The following is a 20,699-nucleotide window of genomic DNA, read 5'->3' on the forward strand; positions in this document are numbered from 1 at the left end:
TATGACTCGAATTCAAAGTTACAGTATCGACAGCAATAGATAGATTCACACCGCATAAGTTAATAAGAGACGGGACAGATCCAATATGGTACACAAAACACGTCACAACACTATTACAGAAGCAACGAAAAATTCATGCCAAATTCAGGAGAACGCAAAATCCCCAAGACTGGCTAAGTTTCACGGAAGCTCGAAATTTAGTGCTGACGTCAATGCGAGATGCTTTTAATAGTTTCCGAAATGAAACATTCTCTCAACATATGGTAGAAAACCCAAAGAGATTCTGGTCGTATGTAAAGTACACCAGTGGCAAAAAAACAGTCAATACCGTCACTGCGCGATAGCGATGGAAATGTTACCGATGACGGTGCCACTAAAGCGGAATCACTAAATACAGTTTTCCGTAACTCCTTCACGAAAGAAGACGAAGTAAATATTCCAGCATTCGAAACCATAACATCTGTTAGCATGAGTGACATAAAAGTAGATATCTTAGCAGCTGCGAAACAACTCAAATCACTTAAGAAAGGCAAGTGTTCCGGTCCAGATGGTATACCAATCAGGTTCCTTTCAGGGTATGCAGACACAATAGCGCCTTTCTTAGCAATCATATACAACCGCTCACTTGACGAAAGGTCTGTTCCTAAAGACTGGAAAGTAGCACAGGTCACACCAGTATTCAAGAAAGGAAATAGGAGTAACCCATTGAATTACAGGCCCATATCACTGACCTCAATTTGCAGCAGGATTTTGGAGCATATACTGAACATAATGACTTTGATACATAACCAACACGGATTCAGAAAATATCGTTCTTGTGCAACACAGCTAGCGCTTTATTCCCATGAAGTAATGAGTGCTGTCGACAAGGGATCTCAGATCGATTCCATATTCCTAGATTTCCAGAAGGCTTTTGATACCGTTCCTCACAAGCGACTATTTTATCAAATTGCGTGCATATGGAGTATCGTCTCAGTTGTGTGACTGGATTCGTGATTTCCTCTCAGAGAGGTCACAGTTCGTAGTGATAGACGGTAAATCATCGAGTAGAACAGAAGTGATATCTGGCGTTCCGTAAGGTGGTCATAGGCCCTCTGCTTTTCCTGATTTACATAAATGATCTAGGTGAGAATCTGAGCAGCCCCTTAGATTGTTTGCAGATGACGCTGTAATTTACCATCTAGTAAAATCTTCAGACGATCAATTCCAATTACAAAATGATCTAGAGAGAATTTCTGTATGGTGCGAAAAGTGGCAATTGGCACTAAACAAAGAGAAGTGCGAGGTCATCCACATGGGTACTAAAAGAAATCCGATAAATTTAGGGTATGCGATAAATCGCACAAATCCATTGGCTGTCAATTCCACTAAATACCTAGGAATTACAATTGCGAGCAACTTAAATTGGAAAGACCACATAGATAATATTGTGGGGAAGGCGAAACAAAGACTGCGCTTTGTTGCCAGAACGCTTAGAAGATGCGACAAATCCACTAAAGAGAAAGCTTACATTACACTTGTCCGTCCTCTGCTGGAATATTGCTTCGTGGTGTGGGATCCTTACCGGTTAGGATCGACGGAGGACATTGAAAAAGTGTAAAGAAGGCAGCTCGTTTCGTGTTATCGCGCAACAGGGTTGATGGTGTCACTGATATCATACACGAGTTGGGGTGGTAGCTACTAAAACAAAGGGGGTTTTCTTCGCGGTGAGACCTATTTACGAATTTCCAATCACCAACTTTCTCTTCCGAATGCGAAAATATTTTGTTGATACCCACCTACGTATGGAGAAATGATCATCGTAATAAAATAAGAGAAATCAGAGCTCGAACGGAAAGATATAGGTGTTCCTTTTTCCCACGAGCCATTCGAGAGTAGAATGGTAGAGAAGCAGTATGAAAATGGTTCGATGAACCCTCTGCCAGGCACTTAAGTGTGAATTGCAGAGTAACCATGTACGTGTAGATTTCAGTTGGTAAGAGTTGAGGGCAGGGTTCGAGTGTGACGCAAACACCACGAAGCCATGGATCCAAGTTGTCAATAAGGTATTGTGCAAGCTGGTGGTGACTCCATGATGGTGTAGGCTGTGTTTACATGTAATGGACTCCGTCCTCTGGTCGAAGTTAACCGATCATTGACTGGAAATTGTTATGTTCGGCCATTTGCATACCTTTTACTGCCATTTATTTTATTAGTTGACAGTCACTGGAGCACAACTGTTCGCGATTGGTTTGAGGAACATTCTGAACAATTCGAGCGAATGATTTGGCTAACCAAGTAGCCAAACATGAATACCATATAACACCAATGTGACATAATCATGGTGTCAGTTGGTGCACAAATTCCTGCACCAGAAAGACTTTTGCAGTTACGGAAGGGTTATAGAAGCAGAATGGCTCAGTATTTCAGCAGGAGTTTCCAACGACTTGTTGAGTCCAGACACGTCGAATTGCTGCACTACGCCGGGAAAAGGGAGGTCCGACACAATATTTGGAGGTATCCCACGAGTTTTGTCACCTTAGCGTATAGATATTTAGCAAGATAAGTGAGTTATTGCATAATATCTCTATTCTCCGTGTCTGATTACCTTTGCAAGTCCGCAGTGAGTATCCCAGGACGTACAGTACCCCTTTGACACGCTGCCTGCAGAGCTGTTCCACCAAGTGCTGCCGATGAGCGGGTCTGCGCACGCGGCGTGGGCCATGGAGAAGCCCGAGGACGCCTTCAGGGCGGCGAAGAACATCGCGCGCCTCGCGGGCTGCAACTCGACCAGACCCGAGGAGATGGTCGGCTGTCTGCGCTCCGTCCCCATCGCAAATCTCTCCGATATTTACATGGAACACGCAGCAAGTATTTATTCTAACTTTCATTTCTATGGTCTTCTTTTCGGAAAAAACATAACGTGAGAAGCTTTTAGATTTTTGTGTTAACGTTTTGCACGTAAAACGGCTTTAAAGTAGCTAGTACTCCATAAAAGTGGGAGTATTACCAGTGTTCACGAATTATGAAGATAAGTTGTCTTGTACAGCCAGCTGATTGACATTCATGTGTAGCACTAGGCAACTGCTGGTCTTGTATGCATATCTGTATAGTATGAGAAAGTGGGAGTTCTTAAGAGCAATGCCACGTATGTACACGCCATCTTAAAACGGTTTTAGTAGTATCACAGTGAAGGAGTTCGTAGTCGCAGGTGGTATCATAACATAAAATACACTGGCTGGAAAAAAGGAGAGGACGAAACGAAATGAAACTTCAGACGTTGAGAGGGTGTGTGATGTTATTTTAGTGATCACAAAATCGAAGTCAGATTTACAAAGTAATCGGCAGTATGATCGCACTGATCAATATTACGTTGCTCGCCCTCTGGCCTGCACTGATTCGTTTGGGAAAGGTGTCACGAAGCCACTGTATCCTCTCTTGAGGTAAGCTGGCCCACAACTGCTGTAGCTGTTCCTCGAAGTCCTGGATGCTGGCACTGCGACAGAGTGAACATCCGAGCTGGTTGCCCGCGTGTTGACCGAGCGAGGTGGCGCTGTGGTCAGCACGCTGGACTCGCACAGGGAGGACAAGAGTTCAAACCCACGTCTGCCCATCCTGGTTTAGGTTTTCCGATATTTCCCTAAATCGCTTCAGGCAAATGCCGAGATGGTTCTTTTCAAAGGTCACAGCCGATTTCCTTCCCCATGCTTCCCTAATCCGAACTTCTGCTCCATCTGTAATGACCTCATCGTTGACAGGACATTAAAGACTAATCTCCTCCTTCTCCACCTGCGTTCTATTGGGAACAGGTCTACGGATCTTGACCGCCACGCGAATACCTCAACATCACGCAGACAATTCGTTGAGACATGTGCCGTATGTGAACGAGCATTGTCCAGTTGGAAAATGGCACCACGATACTTTCGCATACTTCGCAATACAAGAGGATGCACGATGTCCAGGTGTACCATTGTACCATTGAGTTCCCTCAATCGTTATCAGCTGTGACCCAAAGACATTTCTGATGGTTATGACAGCACGCCTAACATTGCTTTGTCTCTACAAAGTATAGAAAGAATGGGACCTATCTCTGGGCCCCGACATTCTCACTGTCAATGGTCGTCCAGGGAAATGCAGAATGACGATTTGTAGCTAAACACAGTGCAACTCCATTCGTCGGCAGACCATGCTTCCCGGTCAAGGCAGGACACCAAACGCAGCCGTTTGTTTTGTTATGTTAACGACAGCCTACATGTTGTTGTTGTGGTCTTCAGTCCTGAGACTGCTTTGATGCAGCTCTCCATGCTACTCTATCCTGTGCAAGCTTCATCATCTCCCAGTACTTACTGCAACCTACATCCTTCTGAATATGCTTAGTGTATTCATCTCTCGGTCTCCCTCCACGATTTTTACCCTCCTCGCTGCCCTCAAATGCTAAATTTGTGATCACTTGATGCCTCAGAACATGTCCTACCAACCGGTCCCTTCTTCTTGTCAAGTTGTGCCACAAACTCCTCTCCAATTCTATTCAATATCTCCTCATTAGTTATGTGATCTACACATCTAATCTTCAGCATCCTTCTGTAATTCCCTACTGTGGCTGCTGCCAGTCTGTAACCAGCGGTCTGGGATGACACTGAATGTTTCAGGGAATACATTACTTGTTAATGGATGGCAGGAGCTGATGTGAAAGGATTATGATGTGTGTGCTACACAATGCAGTGGTTCTCCCTTGTTAGGGTCAGCTGTGGTCCATTGGAACCTTGACGATGAGTAAGGTGTGCGCAGAATAATGTGGCTGGTAGATACAGAGTCGGCGGGGCGCATGTGAGGAGAGCACTGGGGAGTGGTGGGGGTTGCAAGCAGGCGCTGAATGGGAAATTCCGGGCCCTCGAGGGGAAGTGCCGCTTCAAACTGAAGTCTACACTCACACTTTTTGTAAATATTGAGTGCAGCCACTCCACACCCACACTTGCATGGTGATCATTCTAAAAGATCTACTGTCGCCTCTGCTTAGGTTAGTATCTAAAAATAAATCTGCTGAAAAAGCAACAATGACATTCTAGTCGCGTTTGCAGCCAGATCATGTATACCTAACCCTATCACAATCCATCTGGCCATGAGTTTCACGTGAGAACGCTGTTTGCTAGAAGTGATCTATGCCATCAATGGCAGTGCTTTCTTTTTTGCTGGGGAAGATCAGCACAACAGCACATGAGCGAGAAATCGACGTTGCTGCCCTCTAGCGCAAGCGATAGCAAAAGTGATGGATCGTTATCGAGAACGACTGCCGATACATTCTGCCGACCGAGACATCGATCGTTGTTTTGTCAGATAAAACAGGGTTCTAAATCTTACTTAAAGTGTAACTCTTGTCTCTATTCACGAACGTACCGGAGTACTGCGGACGTTGGAAATGAGGGCTTACTCCGTCTTAGACGCAGAAGGCTTGACACAAGAGATGTAACGCGTCAAGCACGTGTTAGTACAAAATGATTACATAGAGAAACAGATCCTTCGTGCATTCGATATTTGACCCTCGCCGGAAACAGTAGAAGATGCATGTAGATCAGCGGCTTTCTTACCATATGTTGCGGGAATATCTTCAAAGAGAGGACAGATTTTATGAAGATAGAATACCAAAATTTATTTCGTTCGCCAGCCAAGATTAGAGCCCTCCTTGGCTCAGTAAAAGACGACCTAGGACTGAGGAAGCCAGATGTTCACGAGAATCTTGCCATTGAGTGAAAACTTATATTAGTCAAAGCATTCGCATAATTCACGACCGATGTACTGAGTACTATCGCCAGACATGATTAATGCAGCTTGAAAAATATATGGTGGCGGAACTCTCTCTTAATGCGTCTAGTTATTGGGACAGTTTTAAAGGAAGCAGCTGAGACTCGTAGCAGATAACTACAAAAAAGGACGAGGCAGCACCATCGGTTTCTGGCACCCGCGCTGTTTGCTCTCCCGCTGCAAATAAAAATGCCCACTTTCACTGTATTAAATCAGTACCGTCGAGCAAACAGCTACTTCTCAGCGAGGTAGCTCCCCAATCGGCCTCACGAGGACTGAGTGTGCCCTGCTTGCCAACAGCACTCGGTAGACGCAGACGGTCAACCATCCAAGTACTAGCCAAGCCCGACAGCGCTTAACTTCGGTGATCTGACGGGAAACGGTGTTACCGCTGTAGCAAGACCATTGGCTCCTTCATCATCAAGAGCTCTTCAAATCACGCCATGAGATTGGAAATTATGACTCGCACTCCCTTCTCTCTATTCATTCGCGTACTATGTTTGGTGATGATGACTCCCAACACTGGAAAACGAACCTCACACAAGTAGGATGTTGCAAATGGTATCAAAACTCGTAGGGCCTTGTTACATCTACATCTGCGTGATTACTCTCCTATTCACAATTAAGTGCCTGGCAGAGGGTTCAATGAACCACCTTCAAGCTGTCTCTCTACCGTTCCACACTCTAATGACGCGTGGGAAAAACGAACAATTAAATTTTTCTTTACGAGCCCTGATTGCTCTTATTTTATCGTGATGATCATTTCCCCTATGTAGGTGGGTGCCAACAGAATGTTTTCGCAATCGGAGGAGAAAACTGGTGATTGAAATGAGAAGGTCCGGTCGCAACGAAAAACGCCTTTGTTTTAATGATTGCCTCTCCAGTTCACGTATCATGTCTGTGGCACTATCTCCCCTATTTCGCGATAATAAGAAACGAGCTGCCCTTCTTTGTACTTTTTCGACGTCATCTGTCAGTCCCACCTGATGCGGATCCCAGACAGCACAGCAACACTCCAGAATATGGCGGACAAGTGTGTGGTGTAAGCAGTCTCTTTAGTAGATATGTTGCACCTTCTAAGTGTTCTCCCAATGAATCGAAGTCTTTGATTTGCTCTACCCACAACATTATCTATATGATCGTTCCAATTTAGGTTACTTGCAATTGTAATCCCTAAGTATTTAGTTGAATTTACAGTCTTCAGATTTGTGACTTATCACTCAATCGAAATTTAGCGGATTTCTTTTAGTACTCATGTGAATAACTTCACACTTTTCTTTATTAGGGTCAATTGACACTTTTCGCACCATACAGATATCTTACCTAAATCATTTTGCAATTCGTTTTGGTCATCTGATGACTTTACAAGACGGTAAATGACAACATCACCTGCAAACAATCTAAGAGGGCTCCTCAGATTGTCTCCTATGTCATTAATATAGATCAGGAACATAAGAGGGCCTACAAAACTTCCTTGGGGAACGCCGGATATTACTTCTTTTTTAATCGATGACTTTCCGCCTATTACTACGAACTGTGACCTTTCTGACAGGAAATCACAAATCCAGCCGCTCAACGGAGGCGATATTCCATGGGCACGCAGTTTTGTTAGAAGACGCTTGTGAGGAACGGTGTCAAAAGCCTTCTGGAAACCTAAAAATATGGAATCAATTTGACATTCCCTGTCGATAGCGTTCATTACTACATGAGTATAAAGAGCTACTGTGTTTCACAAGAACGATATTTTCTGAATCCGTGCTATGTGTCAATAAATTGTTTTCTTCGAGGTACTTCATAACGTTCGAACACAGTATATGTTCCAAAACCCTGCTGCAAATCGACGTTAGTGATATGGGTCTGTAATTCAGTGGATCACGCCTATTTCCCTTTTTGGGTACTGGCGTGTCTTTAGCAATTTTGCAGCCTTTGGTGCGGATCTTTCTGTGAGAGAGCGGTTGAATATAATTGATAAATATGGAGCTATTTTATTAGCATACTCTGAAAAGAACCTGACTGGTATACAATCTGGACCGGAGGCCTTGCCTTTATTAAGTGATTTAAGCTGCTTTGCTATACCGAGTATGTCTTCTTCTATGTTTCTCATCTTCGCAGTTGTTCTCGGGAATATTTACTTTGTCTTCTTTGGTGAAGGAGTTTCGGAAAACCGTGTTTAATAATCCTGCTTTTTTGGCACTGTCATCAGTGACTTCACCGTTGTTATTGCACAGTGAAAGTATTGATTGCGTCTTGCCACTGGTGTGCTTTATGTATGACAAGAATCTCTGTGGGTTTTCTGCCAGATCCCTTTGTAGGGATCCTAGCTTGTTCAACGAAAGTTTTTTTGTCCTGTCATTTCTTTTAACTTATGGAGAAGTATTCTCATGATTTGTTTACCAAATTACCGAGATTGGACACCAAGTCTCGTTTCATTTTATGAGGAAGCTTGGTTTCAGTATATAGTACTTTGACAAAAAAAAAGACACACTGTAGTCGTACACAGTAGTACACTTAAAACTGGAGTTCAAGTAACTGTCGTCACGGTTCCTGCATTTTTCTCTACTTTCCTTTAGAACTGCAGGGTACATATGAAATATCACGTTTTGTAACCATATTTAAAAAGTAGTTAATCCTGATGAGAGAAACAAATCACTGAAGACAAACCACAACCGAAAATGATTGCACTTACATTTAAAAAGTTGCTCATGCTGATGAGAAACACAAGTAACAGAAGACAATCGTCAACACTAAGCCTCAGACTGTTGAATGAAAATAAATGAGTCACGTAGTACGATTTGATTGCCACCTACCACGCTGCCATAGTAACTACACTGATTTGCCAGGTATTACTGTTAGCATGAACGTTGTTCCTTTATGCGGAGAGCAAATAAACCAAATTATCATTTTTATGAAATCAGTGCGACGTCACTACTGTAAGGCCGCGGCGTCCCTGGAAGCTGTGACACACGGTTTGAAAACCCTTGGTCTAGATGACTGCATAATCCGGCTGCAGGCGCGACAAGAATGTCATCTTGAAGTACACATTTTTGCATGGACAGGAATCAAAACTTCGCGTTCTTCTTTTAAGAACCATACTTGTTCATAGCGACATGTATAATTTCCAAGAATGATTGCCTATCGAAGTCGCGGGATCCAAACGATACAAATCGAACGTGCGGTTGTAAATCGATCATGCGACTGTGGTGGCGGGCGTTATGATCAATTATTAGTAATAGTCATTTTTATCTGTTTTCCATCGTTCCTTCGGTTGCTCTAAATTACATACCTCCCCGAATTATTTGTGAGTTGCTTGGGGAACCCGGACGATTTCTATCGATAGTGAGTGTGATGTCTGGTGTTTCTGACGTTTCTTCAGCGGATTCTCTCACATGGAAAAATCTAATTCCATGCTTATCCAGCGTAGAAAATTGTTTGACTTTTTGTCGCAAATGTGGAGTACTACCGGATGAGGAAAGATGGGACTGTGTTGACTGTGGTGGTGCGAAGTGTGTAAAACTTCGTGAGAGGAGTTTCGATGTTCAAATAACGTTACAATTTCATTGCGGACAGTGCTGAAAACGAACGAGTATCGGGAAGAATACGTGGTGCGACTCTCCCAAATTATCCATCGAGACAAGCGTAATTCTTCTATCTTGCTGGATTCGAGACTACACTTTGCAAGCAACAGCATCGGAAACTGATTTATCTCCTAATGCCGAGTGTGACTATTTCGGGTTTTGCAGAGAAGTGTGTTATGTGGTAGTGACAATCTGTGAAGTCTTCCATTAAAAGAGAAGGGCGTCCAGGACAAGGAGACTAACTGTACTTGTTTCAGCACCTCTATTTCCACAACTTGCGTTTACAGGGAAAAGTTAACGCGTGTGACTCACTGCCGTTATTCTTGAATGATCTTGGCAAAATTTACCCAGGCTATGGCAAAAAGGGAATTGTCACTGTAGCGTACAATCACATGAACTTTTACATGACGACAACACCGACAACGAGTAAGGTAAGTTGTTTCCTTTGTAATTACAAGTATTTTTGTAACGCTCTTCTTTTGTTGCTGCTGTAGTGACCACCGTAAACATACTCATAACGCCCATCACAAGAGTCGCATGATCGATTTACAGCCGGACGTTCGATATGAATCGTTTGCACCCCGCGACTTCAATAGGCAATCATTCTTGGAAATCGCCGCGACGTGAATGAATTTCATTGAATAACTTAATTATTTCAATTCTCTTATTTTATTAGTCAGTGTCTTCGTCAATTCATTTGAGCGTACAGTTGTACACTGAAGTGATAAAAGTCGTGAGATAGCGTACAGATGGCGGTAATATCTCGTATACAATGTATAAAAGGCCAGTGCATTAGCGAAGCTGTCATTGTACTCATGTGATTCATGTGAAAAAGTTTACGACGTGATTACGGCCGCACGATGGGAATTAACAGGCTTTGAACGTAGAATGATAGTTGGAGCTAGACGCATGGGACATCCCGTTTCTAAAATCGTTAGGGAATTCAGAGACGCACGCCAAAAGTGTGAAGAGAATATCAAATTTCAAGGAGCACCTTTCGCCTCGGACAACGCAATGGACGACGGCTTTCACTGAACGACCGAGAGCAGCGGCATTTGCGTAGAGTTGTCAGAACTGACAGACAAGCAACGCTGCGTGAAATAACCGCAGAAATTAAAGTAGGACGACGAGGAACGTATCCGATAGGACACTGCGGCGAAATGTGGCCTTAATAAGTCGTGTCAGCAGACGACCGACGTGAGTGCCTTTTCTGACAGCACGTTACGACCTGCAGCACCTCTCCCGGACTCTGACCTCATCGGTTGGACCCTAGATAACTGGAAGTCCGTGGTGAGGTCAGGTAAGTCCCGATTTCAGATGATAAAGAGCTGACAGTAGGGTCCGAGACTGGCGCAGACCCCAATTAGCCATATAACCCAAGTTGTCAACAAGGCACTGTGCAAGCTGGTGGTGGCTCCATAATGGTATGGGCTGTGTTTACATGGAATGGACTGGGTCCTTTGGTCCAATTGAACCGATCATTGACTGGAAACAGTTATGCTCGATTACTGAAAGACCATTTGCAGCCGTTCATGGAATTCATGTTACCAAACAAAGATGAAACTTTTATGGATGCAATGCGCAATGTCACCAGACCACAATTATTCGCGACTAGTTTGAAAAAAGTCGAGGGAATGATTTGGCCATGCAGATCGGCCGACATGAATCCTATCGTACATAATCGTACATAATCGAGAGGTCAGTTGGCGCACAAACTCGTCCATCGGCAACACTTCCGCAATTTTGGACGTCTGTAGAGGCAGCATGGTTCATTATTTCTGCAGGGAACATCCGACGGCCATGCCATGACGAGTTGCTGCACAACGCTGGGATACTGGAAATTTGTGGTAAGATCCTATGGACCAAACTGCTGTGGTCATCGGTTCCTAAGCTTACACGCTACTGAATGTGGCTTAAACTAACTTACGCTAAGGACAACACACACACCCATGCCCGAGGGAGGATTCGAACCTCCGACTGGGGGAGCCGTGCGGACCTTGCAAGGCGCCTCAGACCGTGCGACTACCCCGCGCGGCAGCTTGGCAAGAGGAGGTCCGACACAATACACTAGACTCTCGATAATCCGGCCCTCAGTAGGCCAGCCTCTCACTAGTCCGGCGCACATCCAAAAAAACGTGCACAATGAATTATCGTGCGGGACAATGCTTAGTTAAACAATGCTTTATATACTGTATTTGTAATTGTAGCTTTCTTCGCAGAAAACCATTGTTGCGGAGTTCGATGTTGGACGAGCAACTATTTATGACATCAAAAAGAAAGATGTTATTCGACAGTAGTCAAGCCGGCCGGAGTGGCCGAGCGGTTAAAGGCGCTACCGTCTGGAACCGCACGACCGCTACGGTCGCAGGTTCGAATCCTGCCTCGGGCATGGATGTGTGTGATGTCCTTAGTTAGATTTAAGTAGTTCTAAAAAAATGGTTCAAATGGCTCTGAGCACTATGGGACTCAACATCTTAGGTCATAAGTCCCCTAGAACTTAGAACTACTTAAACCTAACTAACTTAAGGACATCACACACACCCATGCCCGAGGCAGGATTCGAACCTGCGACCGTAGCAGTCCCGCGGTTCCGGACTGCAGCGCCAGAACCGCTAGACCACCGCGGCCGGCTAGTAGTTCTAAGTTCTAGGAGACTCATGACCACAACAGTTGAGTCCCATAGTGCTCAGAGCCATTTGAACCATTTTTTTTTTTGACAGTACTCAAGACAAATGGATAGTGAGTTTTTGCGAAAGAGTGAGAATGAAGAAATGGACGTAGCTGTTTGTAGATGGGTCATATAACGACGCAGTAAAGGAATTCTAGTCAGTGGCTCGATTATAAAGGAAAAAGCAGCTGCATTTAACAAACAACTTGGTGGTAGTAACTTGTTTGCAGTGAGTGAAGGTTGGCTATCAAACTGGAAAAACAACATGGCATTCGGCAGCTGACAGTCACCAGGGAAAGTCGCTCAGCTAACTATAAGGATGCTGATGAGTTTGTAAGCAAGATACAGAAGATATTAGAGGAAGAAGATTTACCTGCTGATGCGTTGTATAATGCTGATCAAACAGAGCTCTTTTACAAGATGCTTTCTTCAAAAACATTAGCTGCCAAGAACGAGAAGGGAGCTCGCGGTTACAAGGAAGAGAAACAGCGCGTAACATTAATGGCGTGTTGTAACGCAAACGGGAGTCATAAACTACCACTTATGGTGATTGGAAAATACCAACATCCACGCTGTTTTCAACACGCTGACACACTGACACAAATACTCTACCAGTTCAGTAGTGTTCCCAGAAGTAAGCGTGGATGGACAGACAAATATTTTCTCTGTGGTTCCATAAAACGTTTGTACCAGCAGTGAGGAAAGAACTAAAGAAGAAAAAGCTTCCACTGGAAGCTATCCTTGTAACTGACAATGCTCCCAGTCATCCTTCAAATGTTTCTCTAAAGTCCGATGGTATACAAGCACTCTTTCTTCCACCCAGTGTGACAGCCCGAATTCAGCCCATGGACCAGGGAATTTTGGAATCAATTAAACGTCATTATCGAGATTCACTTCTCGTCTCCTTGCTGAATCTAAGTGAAAACGACTCTATCGAGACTATGCTGAAGGCGTAGAAAGCAATTAACATACGTGATGTTTTCCAAGCAGCCGAAGCATGGGATACAGTGGAGAGCGCTACGATGATGAAGAGCTGGAGACAATTATGGCTATCCATTGATGCCGAGTTGGATGTAGTAGTGAGTGACAGCGATGAGCCAGTAAATTCGGAATTATCAATTGCTTTGTACATTGACATGTTCCACAACCTTCCAGGAGGAGAAGAAATTGATGTTACTAAGTGGCTGAATGAGGAAAACTGTGATACGGACCAAACTTTAACAGATGAAGAAATAATTAAAAGCGTGCAAGAAAGTAATTATGAAAGTGATAAAGAAGAGGACACAGGAGGAGAGAGCATGAAGATTTCTCACACTGCTGGTGCTGAAACTGCCGAGGTCTTCCTGGAGTACATTATGCAACAACCAGATACATGCAGTACCTATGTAATACTTGTAAAGCGCTTGCGTGATAAAGCATGCAACCGTTGCATATCATCATTGCGACAGTTAAAAATTGGGGACATGTTTCACAGTGAGTGATACGACTGTATTATTATGTGCAGTATACTCTCAAGGACTAAGTTTTCTTTGACAATTAATGCATTTTTGGATTTGTATTGTATTGTATGGAACTGGGGACCTAGAAACGACGGAGAGGCTTCGTCCCCACCGTAGCCCTCAGTGGTTTATAACCCCACAAAAGGCGACAGTAGTCCACTCACCCCACCACCGCCCTACATCGAACCGAGGGTTATTTTTTGGATTTAATAAAGTACATCCTCCATGTTTTAAAATTGTATCCTTCGGTTTAATAAAGTATATCATACTAGATCCCCTATGTTTTCAAAATAAATAAAAAACAAAATACATTAATGCAATAAATTTCAGATACTCAATAATCCGGCACTTCCGCTAATCCAACACCCGTATGTGCCAGGAATGGCCGGATTAGCGAGAGTCTAGTGTATTAGGAGGTATCCGACGACTTTTGTCACCTCAGTGAATAGCAAAATTTTAAACAGTAAAACAATAAACCTTAAGTACGAGGTGCATTCAAGTTCTAAGGCCTCCGATTTTTTTTCTAAGTAACTACTCACCCGAAATCGATGAAACTGGCGTTACTTCTCGACGTAATCGCCCTGCAGACGTACACATTTTTCACAACGCTGACGCCATGATTCCATGGCAGCGGCGAAGGCTTCTTTACGAGTCTGTTTTGACCACTGGAAAATCGCTGAGGCAATAGCAGCACGGCTGGTGAATGTACGGCCAAGGAGAGTGTCTTTCATTGTTGGAAAAAGCCAAAAGTCACTAGGAGCCAGGTCAGGTGAGTAGGGAGCATGGGGAATCATTTCAAAGTTGTTATCGCGAAGAAACTGTTGCGTAACGTTAGCTCGATGTGCAGATGCGTTGTCTTGATGAAACAGCACACGCGCAGCCCTTCCCGTACGTTTTTGTTACAGTGCAGGAAGGAATTTGTTCTTCAAAACATTTTCGTAGGATTCATCTGTTACCGTAGTGCCCTTTGGAACGCAATGGGTAAGGATTACGCCCTCGCTGTCCCAGAACATGGACACCATCATTTTTTTCAGCACTGGCGGTTACTCAAAATTTTTTTGGTGGCGGTGAATCTGTGTGCTTCCATTGAGCTGACTGGCGCTTTGTTTCTGGATTGAAAAATGGCATCCACGTCTCATCCATTGTCACAACCGACGAAAAGAAAGTCTCATTCATGCTGTCGTTGCACGTCAACATTGCTTGGCAACATGCCACACGGGCAGCCATGTGGTCATCCGTCAGCATTCGTGGCACCCACCTGGATGACACTTTTCGCATTTTCAGGTCGTCGTGCAGGATTGTGTGCACAGAACCCACAAAATGCCAACTCTGGTGGCGATCTGTTCAACAGTCATTCGGCGATCCCCCAAAACAATACTCTCCACTTTCTCGATCATGTCGTCAGACCAGCTTGTGCGAGCCCGACGTTGTTTCGGTTTGTTGTCACACGATGTTCTCCCTTCATTAAACTGTCGCACCCACGAACGCACTTTCGACACATCCATTACTCCATCACCACATGTCTCCTTCAACTGTCGATGAATTTCAATTGGTGGCCGTGTGGTTAAAGGCGCTGCAGTCTGGAACCGCAAGGCCGCTACGGTCGCAGGTTCGAATCCTGCCTCGGGCATGGATGTTTGTGATGTCCTTAGGTTAGATAGGTTGAACTAGTTCTAAGTTCTAGGGGACTAATGACCTCAGCAGTTGAGTCCCATAGAGCTCAGAGCCATTTGAACCATTTTGAATTTCAATTGGTTTCACACCACGCAAATTCAGAAAACGAATGATTTCACGCTGTTCAAGTAAGGAAAACGTCGCCATTTTAAGTATTTAAAACAGTTTTCATTCTTGCCGCTGGCGGTAAAATTCCATCTGCCGTACGGTGCTGCCATCTCTGGGACGTATTGACAATGAACGCGGCCTCTTTTTATAACAATGCGCATGTTTCTATCTCTTTCCAGTCTGGAGAAAAAAAATCGGAGGCCTTAGAACTTGAATGCACCTCGTATTGCGTTTAAAGACTTGTAATTCGAAAATTGCTCTGTAATGTTATTTTTTAGGGTTGTATAGACACTAGAAACACTGATAGGCCAAAACATTAGGACCACTGTCCTCCGCAACGTTGGATATCGCCTGATGGCGTTGTGGGGACGTGACGCGATGGCAAAAATATGCAACTGGAGCAGACAAGGACGGGGAATCACACTAGGGAAAATATCGGCTGCGAACGGGCAAATCCATTGAGATAAGCGATTTTGTCAAAGAGCAGGTTATTATTACGCAGAGCCTGTGAACGAGTATCTCGAAAACGGCGAAGCTGGTCGAATCTACACGTACTATTGTCGCGAGCATCTACGGAAACAGGTAGAAAGACAGTGAAACTATCACTAGGCGCTAAATGGTTGGTCGTCCACGATTCTACACAGAGGGCTGGGTTCGGAGGCTTGTCTGATATGTAAAGCAGGATAGATGGTGATCTGTGGCATCTCTGCCAAAAGAGCACACTGCTGGCGCACGCACAAGTGTTTCGGAGCACACCGTTCATCGTACATTTTTGAACATGGAGTTTCACAGCAGACCACTGCTAATTAACCCAATGACATCGTCAGTTACGATTGCAGTGGGCACGGGACATCAGTATCCGACCTTTGATCAATGGAAAAGTCTCGGCTCTTCGGGTGAATCACATTTTTGCTACACTATGTCGATGGTCGTCTCCACAAACGCCGTAGTCGAGAAGAACGGTGGCTCTTAACGTGCAGCCCGCCGCGGACGTAGGATGGTGGGAGCAGAATTACGCTATGGGAGACATTCTCCTGCACTTGCATGGGACCTGTGGTAATACTCGAAGACACGCTGACAGCTGCGAACCACCTGCATCCCTTCATGCTTGATGTCTTCCCCAACGGCCGCGTCATCTTTCACCAGTATAATTGTCCGTATCTCGGAGCCGGAGCATTATAGTGAACTCACGTTGATGTCTCGGACGCCAAATTCACCTGATGTAAATCCTGTGGAACCCATCCGGGTCGGTGTCGGGAGTCATCATCGCGTATGCTAACCAGCTGCTCGTTATTTACGCGAATTACATGACCTGTGCGCGGACAGATACCTCCACAAACCAACAAACTGTCGGATCCCTGATACGCTGACTCAGTGACTTATTTCGTTCCAAAGACGCACAAACAAGCTATTAACTACACTACTGGCCATTAAAATTGCTACGCCACGAAAATGACGTGCTACAGACGCGAAATTTAACCGAGAGAAAGAAGATGCTGTGATATGCAAATGATTACCTTTTCAGAGCATTCACACAAGGTTGGCGTCGGTGGCGACACCTACAACGTGCTGACATGAGGAAAGTTTCTAATCGACTTCTTATACACAAACAGCAGTTGACCGGCGTTGCCTGGTGAAACGTTGTTGTGATGCCTCGTGTAAGGAGGAGAAATGCGTACCATCACGTTTCCGACTTTGGTAAAGGTCAGATTGTAGCCCCTATCGCGATTGCGGTTTATCGTATCGCGACATTGCTGATCGCGTTGGTCGAGATCCAATGACTGTTAGCAGAATATGGAATCGGTGGGTTCAGGAGGGTAATACGGAACGCCGTGCTCGATCCCAATGGCCTCGTATCACTAGCATTCGAGGTGGCAGGCATCTTATCCGCATGGCTGTAACGGATCGTGCAGCCGCGTCTCGATCCCTGAGTCAACAGATGGGGACGTCTGCAAGACAACAACCATCTGCACGAACAGTTCGACGACGTTTGCAGCAGCATGGACTATCAGCTCGGAGGCCATGGTTGCGGTTACCCTTGACGCTGCATCACAGACAAGAGCGCCTGCGATGGTGTACTCAACGACGAACCTGCGTGCACGAATGGCAAAACGTCATTTTGTCGGATGAATCCAGGTTCTATTTACAGCATCATGATGGTCGCATCCGTGTTTGGCGACATCGCGGTAAACGCACATTGGAAGCGTGTATTCGTCATCGCCATACTGGCGTATCATCTGGCGTGATGGTATGGGGTGCCATTTGTGTACATCTCGGTCACCTCTTGTTCGCATTGACGGCACTTTGAACAGTGGACGTTACATTTTAGATGTGTTACGACCAGTGGCTCTACCCTTCATTCGATCCCTGCGAAACCCTACATTTCAGCAGGATAGTGCCCGACCGCATGTTGCAGGTCCTGTACGGGCCTCCCTGGATACAGTAAATGTTCGACTGCTGCCCTGGCCAGCACATTCTCCAGATGTCTCACCAATTGAAAACGTTTGGTCAATGGTGACCGAGCAACTGGCTCGTCACAGTACGCCAGTCACTACTCTTGATGAACTGTGGTATCGTGTTGAAGCTGCAGGGGCAACTGTACCTGTACACGCCATCCAAGCTCTGTTTGACAATGCCCAGGCGTATCAAGGCCGTTATTACGGCCAGAGGTGGTTATTCTGGGTACTGATTTCTCAGGATCTATACACCCAAATTGCGTGACAATGTAATCACGTGTCAGTTCTAGTATAATATATTTGTCCAATGAATACCCGTTTATCATCTGCATTTCTTCTTGGTGTAGCAATTTTAATGGCCAGTAGTGTAGGTGGGCATCATGTTTTGTCTCATCAGTGTGGTTTCTCCTGGCGGGGCCCGCACCACAGTTTCAGCCCAGTGACCTGTAGACCCTAAAGACAGCCCCGGTGCTTGTGTGATTCGCTGATAAACACGCGAGCCTCGTGCTCGCCTGCTGTTTCCGCAGATGTCGTTCTGGGACAACGACGTGGACACGCTGGTGGGCGTGACGCCGGTGGTGCAGGACAGGCGGCTGCGCTCCCCCGCCGTGCTGCCCGCCTCGCCGCGGGAGCTGTGCGCGCCCTGGAGCGCCTACCGAGGGCGGCCCATGATGGTCGGCGTCACCAAGCACGACGGACACTTCTTCGTCGGCCGTACGTCACCTCTGCTTCACTGCCGCCGCTTCTAACTTTCCTGCTTAAAAAAAAAAAGATCTTTATATGTATGTGGACTGTGAGTGGGTGTACACAAAATTAATTATTTAAAATGTATGATAATTAATTGAAACCCTCAGCAGGTGTTGTTGATATACCTCGATGTGGACAGTTGAAAATGTGTTCCCCGACCGGGACTCGAACCCAGAATCTCCTGCTTACATGGCAGACGCTCTAGCCATCTGAGCCACCGAGGACACAGAGCGTCTGCCATGTAAGCAGGAGATCCCGGGTTCGAGTTCCCGTCGGGGCACACATTTTCAACTGTCCCCATCGAGGTACGTCAACAACACCTGTCGGTAGCTGTGGGTTTCAATTAATTATCATTTATTCTAGAGAAGCTGCACGGTCATCAATGATATCTGTTCTTCCGAGAACAGTTACTATCTTCATATATACTTAAAAATGTGGTTACTTATGCCTGTATTGCGAAGTCGAGTGAACAGTGGTGTGTTCCCTGACGTCACAGCGGACACTTGTCAACACTCTTAAATAGTAAAATGTTAGCAATAGGAATGTTCTGTGACTTATCCAAAGCGTTTGATTGCGTGAACCACGACACAACGTTACAGAAATTACAATTCTATGTATAAATGGAACAGAATATGAGTGGTTTAAGTCATACCTACACAACAACAAACAAAAAGTTTCTTTATGTGGTTTAAGTGATTTAAAGAAGTTTCCCACTTCATCTAACTGGGGTGAAATTGTATTAGGTGTTCCACAGGGTTCGATTATGGGTCCCCTGCTGTTACATGTGAGTGACCTCCCTTCTCATCTGAAACAAGAAGCTAAACTGACACTGTTTGCTGATGATACAAGCATCATTATTAATCCAGTAAAATAAACCCAATAGAAAATGACACAAATAATGTTATTGATTCGTTTTCTGCGAATGGGCTTGCTCTGAACTTTGAAAAAACACAGTACATCCAATTTTCTACTGCAAGGAGTACAGTTCCTTCAATAAATATAACACGTCAACAGATGTCAGTAGACAGGGTAGAGGATACTAAGTTTTTGGTGGTTCATATAGATAAGAATCGTAATTGGAAAATTCATATTTTGGATCTCCTAAAGCTACTAGGTTCAGCAACTCTTGCAATCAGAATAATTGCTAATTTTGAGAATATAGAAATTAGCAAGCTGACATATTTTGCATACTTTCACTCTCTGAAAGTCATGCAGAATAATATTTTGCGGTAAATCAACACTTAGGTAAAAGTATTCACTGCTCAAAAGAAAATGGTTAGAATAATTTCTGGGACTCATAGCCGTACATCTTGTAGGCATCTCTTCAAAAAGTTAGGAATCCTTACAACAGCCTCACAGTACATTTACTCAGTAATGAAATTTGCTCTCACCAACATGGACCAATTTAAAAACAACAAACAACAGTGACATTCATGATTATAATACCAGAAAAAAGATAGACTTACACTATCCTCTACTTAACTTGTCTTTGGCACAGAAAGGAGTAAAATACGCTGCCGTAAAACTTTTCGATAAATTACCAGATGATAGACATTAGTAACAGTTTTAAAAAGAAATTGAAATTTTATCTTCTTGACAACTTCTTCTACACCACTCATCAATTCTTGAATAAATCTACAGGTATAATATATGCATTTTGTGCCATTTCAGGGAATGGGGTAGGTAATAAAAATTTTAGGATTAAAAAAATAAAAAAATAAAAAAAGAACCTTCATTCGTGTGTCCATGTCTTATCCACTTGACCTGTTCCACATCATAACGGTTACCGTAAAATTGATCAATGGAACACGTCATTAATTAACTAACTCTCAATAATAAGCCAAAATAAAACCCGTCAAAAGTTACACATCAAATGAACTACCAAATTTTGACAAAATAATTTATCCAAATTACTTTAATAAAAGTCCACTGCTGGTTTACGTACCTAACTTGCGAAATAAGACTCATAGTATGAAAAATGTTTGACACACGTGTATATCACTCTGTTCACTGACATGTACTTTGTATAGCAAGAAATTAACCTCCAAACTGAATGCAAGTTATCTGACCTAATCACTGATTAACTGTGTAACGATATTGTTCTGTATACATAATGTAACTGTATGACTATGGCCCTAAACTGTCCTTGCACTTACCTCGATATTGTAAAACTTCTCTAGAAAGTGGAGCACAG

At 44.3% G+C, this 20,699-nt stretch overlaps 1 protein-coding gene, 1 non-coding gene and 1 pseudogene across 2 annotated transcripts in view; 1 reads left to right on the top strand and 2 right to left on the bottom strand.

The window, feature by feature from the left end:
• The window catches only part of LOC126091923 (cholinesterase 1-like), a 379,556-nt gene that overhangs the window by 314,744 nt on the left and 44,113 nt on the right, over positions 1-20,699 (top strand). Inside the window, exons 6-7 of the mRNA XM_049907243.1 lie at positions 2,650-2,846; positions 18,286-18,472. Coding sequence (XP_049763200.1) covers positions 2,650-2,846; positions 18,286-18,472 — 384 coding nt within the window. The remainder of the gene's footprint in view (positions 1-2,649; positions 2,847-18,285; positions 18,473-20,699) is intronic.
• Positions 6,070-6,188, bottom strand: LOC126092998 (5S ribosomal RNA; annotated as a pseudogene).
• On the bottom strand, positions 18,656-18,729 carry Trnat-ugu (transfer RNA threonine (anticodon UGU)). The gene has a single exon. It is a non-coding gene; the product is annotated as a tRNA-Thr (tRNA).

This window comes from Schistocerca cancellata, chromosome 7, assembly GCF_023864275.1.
Source record: "Schistocerca cancellata isolate TAMUIC-IGC-003103 chromosome 7, iqSchCanc2.1, whole genome shotgun sequence".
NCBI classification, from domain to species: domain Eukaryota; kingdom Metazoa; phylum Arthropoda; class Insecta; order Orthoptera; family Acrididae; genus Schistocerca; species Schistocerca cancellata.